The sequence below is a fragment of the Labrus mixtus genome, chromosome 7, assembly GCF_963584025.1.
Source record: "Labrus mixtus chromosome 7, fLabMix1.1, whole genome shotgun sequence".
NCBI lineage: Eukaryota > Metazoa > Chordata > Actinopteri > Labriformes > Labridae > Labrus > Labrus mixtus.
In genome coordinates, this window is record NC_083618.1 from 28,616,696 (window position 1) to 28,628,800 (window position 12,105).

Genomic DNA, 12,105 nt, shown 5'->3' on the forward strand with positions numbered 1-12,105 from the left:
GTTTGAATCAAAAGACAGATTGATAAGAAGATGTGAGTTTGGGCAAATACAGCAAGCGACATACAGTAACGCTATCCAAATGTATTCTGTTAATGGCCTGTAGAGGGCGGCAGTACGCCTTGGCTGCGTCTAGCCTGCCGGAAATTAAGAGACGAAGAAGAGGCTTGTCCCTTCACGGCCTCCGTTGCAGTATTCAGGGGACGTAGGTTGGCGGTGATGGTCGGCCATATTGTCTCTGATACAGCAGAAATCACACACCGGCGACGGAGGGAGGCGAGGATCGTTGTCTGACGAAAACTCCGCTTATCGGGAAGCATTTCTGTCGTCGTGTTGTTCAAGGGGGTAAATATTCACTCCTAAATATGATAACGCTGACTCATATTATCAGTTAAAAACCAGTTTATTAACGGGCGCTAACGTTAGCATGCGAGCTACTAAAGGCCCGCATAATGCAGGAGTTGATCCGGTGTACTGTCGAGATCTGCTACCGTGCTGAAAAATGCAAGCGTGGCATAAAACAATAGCAAAGGCTTATCAGTTTCAGCTTTAAATAACCTAATATTAATGAACTACTCAGTCTATATGTGTTATCATATACTAAATAGGGGTGCATTGTATTTAGGATATCAGGGGAAGCGTTTCTAAATAGACAATTATCTCCTATCAAACAATGCAAACAAGTACAGAATCACTTTTAAATGGTCTGTAAGGAACGGGAAGCATGTTTTGATCCTCTGTGATAACACCTTTTATTTAAGGTTTGTAGAGGGGGCATTTCTCGATGGCGACACACACTGCACAGAACCGCATGGTGGCTCATCTAGATGGGTAGCAGAATTCGACATAACACCTGTTGGTCAGGAGAAGGTCTTATTTGGTGTCTTTGTGGATAATAATGGATTTTTTGGGGTTTCTCAGTGGAGGGAATGAGCCTTCAGATGAATATTATTTTATCCAGGTTGACATGAGATATTGAGGTATGCAGCAGTCACCCATTGATGTAGTATTTTGGTGATAGTAAGAGGATGAGGAGTATGGTCAGAAGCTTCTCATTCAGATGCTTTAAATGGTCAGCAAAGATTGTAAACATCTGGCATTAACTATTTGTAGTTGTGTAGCTTTCTTTGTGTAAATCAACATGTTTGGGTCTGAATTTGCACTTGCAACTGTAGGTGGAAATCAATTATATTAAGACAGGTGCATATAGGAGAGGAATGACTTTTTGCAGAAAAATTGCAGTCAAACTACTGCAAGAAGTCTGATTGATCAAAAACTAAACTTTCGTCGATCTACATTGGGTGCCTGGTATTGATATCGTTTGATTTCTATCAAAGTTTTAAATTCTGCTATCATGAAACGTTGAAAATAACACTTTTCAATTCATATGAAAACAGAAACATACCACAGTGGGTCCATTTACGTTACACTACAGTCATTTTAAATGAAACCGCAAAGGCATTTGAATACTGGCTTTCATCAACATCACAAAGGCTGTAAAGAGAGCGGCGTGACCTCTCTATATGTAGATGATCGTAGCCAAACTGAAGGTTACTGTAAACTAATGGTAGGTTGATTAATTTAATGACCCGTTAAGATGGGGCACTCGGGGGGGGGGGGGGTAAATGAAGTGTATACGGATACCCCGAAATGAAATCTACATACCATCTGAAATGTGTTGATTCAATTATATAATAGCCCAGCAGAATTTAAATACAGGCACGGGTATCTTTTGGATTTCATTGATACAGGTATTGACGATAATAAATACTCTCATTGATACATTGATCACAAACTACAGACCTAACTTTTACAAAATCATAGAAGGGTTAAAGAAACGTGCTGCAGAATGAAGCCGGGCAGATGATCTCCAGTCTGTCGGTTTCTGCCCTGGTGATGGCTGGCTGTAAAGTGTTGGCTAAACCACGTTTGAACCAGACGATGTTAATGCTGCGTGACAGTTTTTTCTGCTTTGGCACGCTGAGATTGACTCTTTGGCTCGGTGTCTGCAGCACCACAGAACAGGAAAGCAACTCGATGCAAAGGGATTATACAAATGAATATTAGCAGAAAGCACAGGATTACTTTCTAGATAAATTATGGGGTTTAACGTAGAACATCAACCTCATATAGGCTCTTATAATTAGTGAGGGGCTTAACTTAAACTCAAATTGGCTTAGTCTGATTAACAATGTCAACACCTATATAGTAGTATTATCAGCCCCGCACTTAACACCTACTTTTAGCCTACATGACTCTTGGTGTTTTAATGACTTTCTCTCTTCTGTCATTGTTGTGAAAACATCTGATTTTCTACACAATCTAAATATTACCACTGTCAAGTTCAAAAGTTGTTTAACCCACTCTGACAGTCATCACAGGAGCAGAATGACTCAAGCTGTTCCGCACCTCCTCCTCACGCTTTCCTAAGTCAAACAAGCCCTCCGTATCCGTCACCTTACCGTGCTTTCATCACAGTTTATTTTCATTTTAAGACTCGCTTCATAGCCTTCCACGCTGTCGCTCCCTAAACGTCCCTCTGTATGATGATGCAGTTAAAAGACACAGACGTGCACCCTCTTCCCAAACACTGATATCTTCTGCTTTCATGATTTTATTGGTGGTCATATGTCAGTAAAAGACATGTCCAACCCCTAATTTTACGTTAGAATAAACTGTGCACCGTCCCACATTCATTTGAGGTGACTAATCTAATCAAGAGTCGTAGTTTGTTTCCTCTGGGAAGTATTTGATCTGCTGGCTTTAATTGATTTGATATTGATGTTTGAAGACAAAGGATTAGGAATTAAATTTCTCTTTGTTTCCCTTTCCCAATTTCTTAGCTATCCCACCGTGCCCGTGGTGGCCCCTTCCCCTCCCCGTCCTCAGGCAAAGCCCCCCCCCCCCCCCAAATCCCTTGCCCTGTCGCCCCCCCACCTTCCCTCCTCTTCCTCCCTCCCTCCCACCCATCCTTCCTTCCTGTACTCTCAACGGTCATCTACTGCAGTGACGTCTCCCCACCATCTCTGCCAAGCTGTCGGACATGTCAGGACCCGTGCCGAGCCGGGCCAGGGTGTACACCGAGGTCAACACTCACCGGCCGAGGGAGTACTGGGACTATGAGTCCCACGTGGTTGAGTGGGGGTAAATACCTTGTTTGCTCTTAACATTATGCAGGATGATGCGAGAAACCTCCTCAACCCAGCCTAACACTCGATTCTGATCGTTTCCTCCCAGAAACCAGGACGACTTTCAGTTGGTGCGGAAGCTAGGACGTGGCAAGTACAGTGAAGTCTTTGAGGCCATCAACATCACAAATAATGAGAAGGTGGTGGTGAAGATACTCAAGGTAAGTCGTTAGCAAGACAGATCAAGAGCCTGGAGGAAGTCGCTGGCTCTGATTTGATTTAATGCTTTAATGCCATCTGACTAACTCTGCCCCGTCCTGTCACCTTCAGCCTGTGAAGAAAAAGAAGATCAAGCGCGAGATCAAGATTTTGGAAAACCTACGTGGCGGTCCCAACATTATCTCCCTCATAGATATTGTGAAAGACCCAGTTGTAAGTACAGTTTGTACCTGATTGTTTCATCATGAGGTGACAATTTTATTGCATATAGCTTGTGCTAACATTTATTTATATAAAACATCAGGGGTTCTGAAATATCATTACTGTACCAATAGTTTGGTGAGACCACCAGCTGTGCAAGCGTGTCCATTTCACTTGTGCTTGGGAAATATGTGTCTGTAAGTACTGAAGTTAGTTAGCTGTATCCGATCAGTTAGTCAGCCTCGTATTGCTGTGTTGTGTCAGGGCTCTCTCCAAATAATTCAACATCCATAATCTAATTATAAAGATACCGGACTGCCATCTTAATAAATAGAAATCATACTTAAAATAACCCAAAAATCTGGTGTATAAGACGCATTTTAAATACAGATTTTATCATCTTTAAAGTCGTCTGCATCCTTAAATACACATACGACCAAAATATCAGTATAAATGCTGAAACATGCACGGTCATCATAACACTGTACGCCATCAGATGCTACTGAATACTCGCCCCTGTTCATTGTGTATTGCAAGTGGCCGCTGCCCCGCTCAAAACATGCTGGGATACATAGTGATGCAGACCAGGCGTTCTCCTTTGTGAGGTCATAATCCTGCAGTTTAAAGAATCTTGTGGAGCGCTGCTTTGATTGAAATGACTGCTCAATTTAAGTAAACAAGTGACCAGTGGAGGTTGGAAGCCCAACTTGCGGGCTGTTGGTCCGCACTTCACAACTATCATCTGATAGTACGGCTAAGAGTTCAACTTGCGTATCAGGTTGAAAGTTCAACTACCATACTCTTAGATAGCAGGAGGTCAAACTCAACGTGGCAGAAGGTACTAAAAGAGAGCAACACTGCTGCACAGAAACTGCACGTTGTGGACTTGGAGACTGCCAATAGACACTGCGTCTTATCTACCGATCGACTAATAGAAGATTCTTCTTACATGCAGAAGTCCATTAATACTACATGTGAAGTTGTTTGTTTTATGAAATAGTTCAAATCAGGTCAACAGACTGTGCTGCTCCCAGCCTGTTCAAAACATGTTGACTGCAACCTTTAACTTTATTCATCAAAATATTAAACTATAAGAATCTAAAAGATATTTCACCATACGTTTGTGTCATGGTGATGCAAGTGCAGTTTGCCCCAATGTTAGGAGAGAAAATCTCAACAGCAAGGTCAGTGTTAAAAGCTCATACGTCCTCTACAGTCACCAAGAACTGAGGAGACAAAGTCGACAAGGAACTAGAGGTCTGTTCACACGTCACTGCTTTTCACAAATGGTGAAGATAACACAGATTACAGAGAGGCATCATCCTGTTCTTTGCATCAGAATGGGTTAGTTAATAGACGATACCACCGGAAAGTCTCAAAGTATCAGTCCAGGCAGTCCAGAGCCCTCTGCAGAAGATGCGTAAGGTTTCTGTTTTTGCTGGAACATGGTGCATCAATTTACCACAGATTGAGTGGGACAGGAAGTCACACATCAAAACAACATTAAAAATCTGGGTATTTTCAGAATAAAACACTGCATTTTGACGGCTGGGAACTCCTTGGTCTCAAGACTCCAGTTGTGCAACAGTGCTAATTCTTTCAGCACTTTGAGAACGTAGCCTGGGATTGTTGACGGAAAAGTGAGCACGGAGCGGTGCCAGAGCAGCGCTGACACCAATCTGGTGGAAGTTCTGGTTTGTTTGGCTGTTTCTGGGTTTCAGTGTGACACTTGATGTTTAAGCTTATCAAGTATGCTGTTTGGATGCCACTCCTTGTTAGGCTTCTTTATGCAGTGTTTAATTTTGAAGAGGTGGAGTCCAACAAGTTATGTGATCATCAACCATTTCTTGACAAAGTGATTGTGTGAACGGACGGGCAAATCTAAGGAATCATTAGTTGTGACCCTAGATTTGCCTTCTTCTCTCACTTGAATGATCCCGTGGAGAGCCCTGTGTAGGAGGCACCCTGCTTAGGAATCACCCTGTGTAGGAGGCACCCTGTGTAGGAAGCACTCTTTGTCTAACTAACAAAACTAAATATTAGATTGCCCAGTTTGACAGTAAAATCCTGATAGAATGAAGAAATCACAAGGCACCCATGATGTAAAAATACCACTTTTCTCAAGTTCCCCAGTGATTATTTAACTGTTTTAGATGTGACTTTGAGTGTTTTGATTATTAAAACTTTTATTAGGTTGACAGTGAAATGTGGTAGACTAGTTGCACCTTTAGTTTACACTGTGAGCAACAGACTCATAAACTCTTCCAGAAAACCCTCCAGCATGTTGTTACTCGCCTGGTGTAGTTGCATGTTTTGACAAAGGCAGGTCTCAATCAGAGGTCCCTGTGCCTTAAGTGTTGATAAGTTAAAAAAAAAAACAAAAAAAACATAAAGATGAACTTCAACATCTGTCCAAGAAAGACAGAATGATGCTCGTGTGTGTAGCAGCCGTGCAGCAGGTTAGCATACTGTCTTAAAAAGCAAAAGCAGATTCTTGATGTGAATTTAAAACTGTGCACAGTTGAATATTCTTTCAGGTTTAACTTTACAATTTTACAGCCTTTCCTGTGTTTGGAATTTGTTAAAAAGAAAATAAAAAAAGCATGTCTCATATTGATGCCTGTCCCAAATAGAGGCGGGATCATTTCCTAGACATAACTAAATAAAAGCCTGGGCAATAAATTGAAGTTTAACGATAAGTGAGAATGCTTATTTTGTAAAATTTGCGGTCTTTACTTTGTCTTGTAGTCTTCTGTCCGTTAGTTTAGTAATCCCCTCTGCGGTTGAAAAATAGCCCCCTGCCATGAGGCAACAAAATACGATACTAGGCATATAGAAAAGCTGTTTTCACTACTTCAGTGGTAAAGCTGGTCAACCTGTAAACGGGACTAAAGGAGAGAAACGATAATGGATGAAAGCTGACGCCTCATTGTCTGCCTTGCTCATAAACAGGAAATAAATGAGTTGGTATAAAAGGACTGAATGTTGCTCACAGTGCCGCTCCCTGCTTAGTTTGTGTAGAGCTAGCATTAGTGCCTTAGCTTTTGACACTCTTGTTATATCAGATAGCTCAATGTAATTGGGACTTTTGGCAGAACTGCATACTAAAAAACACTATCTCTAATGTTTTCAGTCCCGGACGCCCGCCTTGGTCTTTGAACATGTTAACAACACAGACTTCAAGGTAGGAACTCAACTTTGTCTTTGATGCATGAAACATTTTGTGGAATCGTAGAAACCTCCTTTCTTGGCATACTCGTTGTTTTCCCGTACACGTGTGTGTATGTGATGGAGGAATAAGAAAGTCCAGTGCTATGTCTTCGGTGCCAGATGGTCACCCGTCTTCTGGTTCTATCCTCAATCGCTGGCACATTTTCACAGAAGGGTCTGAGTGATAACTTGCTGTATTATTAATAAAACGGGGAAACATTACCATTATAAACTCCTCTGTCTTTGTTTTGCTCTCCAGCAACTGTACCAGACCCTGACAGACTATGACATCCGGTTCTACATGTACGAAATCCTCAAGGTGAGTTCTCCATGTTTCAGCCAACTCTCAGCATGTAATTTTTGACCTCTAAATGTCCTGCAGGAGGAGGACATTTTCATTTTTGGCACAAGTGCAGCTCCAAAACTCTGTTTGTGCCATCAACACTGTGTGTTGTCCAGTATACAGAAGATCCTTGTTATCTGTTGATGCTTTAGACTTACAGGGACAAAAATAAACCTGTTAAATAAATATAAAAAATCCTTTCTCTTGTCTGCAGGCCCTGGACTACTGCCACAGTATGGGAATCATGCACAGAGATGTGAAACCACATAATGTGATGATTGATCATGAACATCGTAAGGTGAGTTATAAACAGTCATTGCCCAGCTTTAACAAAAAAACAAAAAAAAATTGAACGATGAAATGTAACTGTATTCTGTTGTTTCATCTCAACTGCTGTTCTTTTTCCATATGTTATGCTTAGGTTTATTAAATCAATAATGCATGACCAGTAAGGCTGCACTCACACTGCAAGCCTTCATGTTCAATTCAGATTTTTTTGCCTGTCTGATATTTTGTGTGGCTCTTCACATTACCTGTATCACACTACTGTGGGAATCCACAATTGACAGTGACCCAAATTTGATGTGATAAGATCAGATTCCATGTGACTTTTCACACTGTGATTCATTAAAAACAGATCTGAATCACATAAGAGCAAAAAAAAAATCAGATCTGGGTCACTTTTGGCTGCAGTGGCCTAATTGACTTGGGCAAATCTTTTGGATGTTTTTTTAGTATATAACAGCTTCATATCTTTATGTGCAGTTGCGTCTTATTGACTGGGGTCTGGCCGAGTTTTACCACCCAGGACAGGAGTACAACGTCAGAGTCGCCTCCCGCTACTTCAAAGGACCTGAGCTCCTGGTGGACTATCAGGTACATGTGGGCTAATTTAGCTTTGGTTGGAGGTGGCATGATTTATGTATCTAAAGTGGTGTTACATGATTAAACATGTTGACCAGTACATGGATAAAAAAGCACACCAAAATATTTAAAGAAATGCTTCTCTGGGAATCTGGAGCTCCTGGTTTCCATCTTACCTGTGCTCCTTGTAAGGCTTGTGTTGTGTTTGTTTCAGATGTATGACTACAGTCTGGATATGTGGAGCTTGGGCTGTATGTTGGCCAGTATGATCTTCAGGAAGGAGCCCTTCTTCCATGGCCATGACAACTATGACCAGGTAAGCTCAATGCAGGCTCGTTTCTCATGACTCAAGAGATTCATGTTTTTCTTTTATTTTTAAACATCAGCATCTTTCTGGTCAAAGAAGTCGACCCAATATGTCTGTCGCTCAGAGCTGACATGCTGTTTGTTCTCCTGCAGTTGGTGAGAATAGCAAAAGTTCTGGGGACTGAAGACCTTTACGACTACATTGACAAGTACAACATTGAGTTGGAACCTCGCTTCAATGACATTCTCGGAAGGTGAGGACTTACTACAGTCTCCTGATGATGTCACAGCGGTGTATGAGGGCTGCATTATTGTCGCAAATGTGCAATAAACACAATCTGAAGGACCACAACGATGCAAAAAGAAAGAGATTTTTGTGCAAGGGCTTTGCATCTGCAGTGATCTACTTCAGAGGTCAAATGTGCTGTATACACACGCCAACGTTTTCACTGTTAACTAATCAGATGAAGCCCCTGCTATCTGCAAGAAGCTTAAAATGCAATGCTCTTTGTTGGTCTTTTGATATCTGTTTTTTAACTTTTGCCTCCAGGCATTCTCGTAAGCGGTGGGAGCGGTTCGTCCACAGTGAGAACCAGCACCTGGTCAGCCCCGAGGCGCTGGATTTCCTGGACAAGTTGCTGCGTTACGACCACCAGGCTCGGCTGACCGCTCGCGAGGCCATGGATCACCCGTACTTCTGTAAGCGCTCATGAAACGTGTGCTTGTGTATAAGAAACTAAACCCATCGTCCACGTGAACATCAAGTGATTTCCTTTTTGCTTTTTGTCGTTTCTTCAATCAGTCCCCATCGTGAAAGATCAGTCTCGCGTGGCCGGATCAGCCAACCTGCCCAGCGGGAACCCAGCTGTTAGCTCATCTAGCATGATCACTGGTGAGAACATGCACGCCATGAAGTGATCAAACTGTCCTGCAGCCTTGATAAGAAATGTATGGAAATGTCTTCTTTTTTTTTTACTTAATGTGTTTCTGTTGATGAAAACTCCAGTCCAGTATCTTTTATAAGCAATCTTTCTCATGCTGATATTTTATTTGACCTACTTGCTGAGATCTCTGAGCAGACTTTGACAACAGCGTTAACAGGTTTTTTCAAGTCTACAGAGTTTAATAACATTAATCAAGCCAGTGATTTAAAAGAGAGAGCAGACTTGTTTACTACTCCCTCTTTGGAAATGTCGTCAGGTGTCATCAGTTTTCTAACCCCCCTCTTTCCTCTCCTCCTCCCCTCCTCAGGTATCTCTGCCTTGCCAGCCTCCACTGCCCTGGGTCCCCTCACTGGCTCGCCAGTCCTGTCTGCTGCCACCAACGTCCTGAGCACCCCGGTGCCCGCTGCCGTTGGTGCCCCACAGTGACACTCCTCCGAAATCCACTCCCACTCTCTCCCCTTAAACACCACAACCATCACCCAGTCTGGGGAAGGGGGGAGAAACTAGACTAGGTGCCACTCTGCCAGCCCTCATCACATCAAACCTAACCCCCCCGGTGTGACCGCGCCCAAACAAACTCCTGGCTGGAGGACGCTCTCGTCTAAGAAAAAGAAAAAGACGTTTTCCCCCTTTTCCTCCTCCAATGAACACGTTAACCTGACATATGAAATGAATGTTCTGTGTAATTGAAATATACAGGTATTCCTTTCATCCCCCCCCCCCTCCCCACGAGTGAATACAAAGGAGTGTGTGTTTCTGTGAGTGTGTGTGGTGATGAGTCTGAGAGGGGTGTATCATCCACGGCTGATTCGGGGTCTCAACAGCATGTTTTTAAGTTTGGCTCGTGAAGGCAGTGGTCGAAGAGTACATCAGCAGACGGCAAAAAAGAAAAGTGTTGGCCATCAGGACCAAAAGGAGCACATCCTGTATAGCTTACTGCTGCAACACAAACCCTGACGAGAACACATAATATACCTACATGAGTGTAAACACCCTTCAGATCACAGCATTTGGAAAGTGTTTGGTGCTGTTCCTGATGCTCCAGGTGTAACACAATGACACTTCAACAGTCTCTGCCTGACTCGTTCTGTCTTGCCTTTTCTTACCAAACCAGATAACCAGTCTCCTTTTTGATATGCGACTCCCCCCTCCCCCCCCCCCCCCCCCCCCCCCCGCCACGGTATCCCTTATTAGTTTTATATTTAAATGTAATGGATTGCTGGACGAGTGGTTTCGAAACCCACTCTCGTGTTGTACAATGGACGCTTAAGGAAGCCAGGTAAGGTTCATTCAGGTTTCTCAAAGAAATGGTTCCTCAAAACGTGCTGCTTTCCACTTCCTTGAATTACTTCAAGTGGCTTTTCTTGAATTATTTCAAGACATAACCAAAGTTTACTCCGTTGGTTGGAAGAAGAGACTGACCAAACCTAGTTTTTGTTATGTTGGGAGTTACTCATGGGAGACGCTGCGACGCAATGTGGGACGACAACATGACGCAAAAAATAACCCGCAGGTGACTGAAGTGCTGTTAAAGTGTTGGAGGAAAGTTCAGTTCTGTAAAGTGTAGTGACATGGGTAAAGCTCTAGTTGACTTTCACCAACATGTTGAGGGAAGTACTGGAAATTGAATAGCACTTGAAGAGTAGAGTCCCCCCTCCCCCCCATCCCAACCCCCCTCCAGTGTTTTAGTGCCAGAGTTTGAAAGTGTAAGTTTTAGACCCTGCTGTAAATATGCATCTTTTTTTCCTTTTCTTTTTTTTTTTTTTTTCATCTGACAACCTGCAAATGCAAATAAATCTGAACATGTATACAATGACCTGAGAACGGAGCAGTTTGAGTCCCTACATCACTGTATATATTTTTATGTCCTTATGTAGAAGACTAGTATTTGAAAATATTTGTGTAAATAAACAGGTGTTTTATTTATCGGGTACATCCGACTGATTCATGTCCGTCATGTTCTTGAAGGTACGATAGAATGGACTAAAGCTGTTATTCATTTATTTTTTGCAAAGTAGGCCACTAAAGCTTATATCATCTCAAATATGTCTTAACAGTTCTCAAGGCCAAGATAAATCTGTACTTTTATAGTTGGGACGGGAGCCACGACAAGACTCGACATGCTAATAGTTGCCATGGAAACCGAACACCGGATGTTACGTAAAAGACGGCTACAAAATGAAGCGACCCTTACTGTCTAAGATTACCTCAAGTTTCTACATGTTTGTTAGGAGAGGAGAATTCAGTTGTATTCAACTGGTTGCAATCTGCAACCTCACCACTAGATGGTGCTAAATCCAACACATTGAATCTTTAAGAGTGTGTAGTGTGTCTGTTTCTCTCTGGTCTAATATCAGTTTGTTTCACATTGGGAGTTAGCACCACTGAAATACAAAATCATTTGTGTCCTGCGTCATCTTTCTAAAAAAAAAAAACTCAAATATTTTAAATACACAGTCCTCATTTAATTAAGTTAAATTTGAAGGTTAACAGTTTCATATTTAGTCTGTAGTGTTCATACTTTATGGATTTGCCTAAATACATTTGTTTTATATTCCCGAAAATTCACATTAATATATATATTAATATTCTGGCCAAAAACTGACCATCTTTAAACGATAGCAATGGCTCAGAATGTGCAAATTATACAATGACAGTAGGAAACCTAAGGTGGACAAATCTGACAGTACTCAATCTTGTTGCACTGCTAAGCGTTCCTGTGAAAACTTACATTGGTCACTTAAAGTAGCCGTTGGTGTCTGGTTATTTTTAACACAATGACGATGAATGCTGGTTAGAGGCCGGGCCCCCAGTGAGCTTTGCTTGAAGCCCCAATCAGTGTGTGAATGTGTAGGTGTTTACCAAAGATGTCAAAAGCTTTTCGATGACTGAT

General features: G+C 42.2%; 1 protein-coding gene and 1 non-coding gene across 3 annotated transcripts; both read left to right on the forward strand.

The window, feature by feature from the left end:
• The first annotated feature begins 182 nt into the window (after window positions 1-182).
• Window positions 183-11,138, forward strand: LOC132977111 (casein kinase II subunit alpha). Of its 2 annotated transcripts, none has more exons than XM_061041517.1 (13): window positions 183-342; window positions 2,841-3,141; window positions 3,235-3,346; window positions 3,456-3,557; window positions 6,679-6,729; window positions 7,015-7,074; window positions 7,313-7,396; window positions 7,864-7,974; window positions 8,177-8,278; window positions 8,422-8,522; window positions 8,819-8,967; window positions 9,071-9,216; window positions 9,520-11,138. In XM_061041517.1, the coding sequence occupies exons 2-12, from the start codon at window positions 3,041-3,043 to the stop codon at window positions 9,184-9,186; spliced, it is 1,089 nt and encodes a 362-aa protein (XP_060897500.1). In that variant the 5' UTR covers window positions 183-342; window positions 2,841-3,040; the 3' UTR covers window positions 9,187-9,216; window positions 9,520-11,138. The 2 variants fall into 2 exon arrangements, with proteins under 2 accessions (XP_060897500.1, XP_060897499.1); XM_061041516.1 differs by having other exon boundaries at window positions 9,071-9,160.
• On the forward strand, window positions 6,784-6,920 carry LOC132978273 (small nucleolar RNA SNORA57). Its single transcript, XR_009673888.1, has one exon. It is a non-coding gene; the product is annotated as a small nucleolar RNA SNORA57 (small nucleolar RNA).
• Window positions 11,139-12,105: the final 967 nt, after the last annotated feature.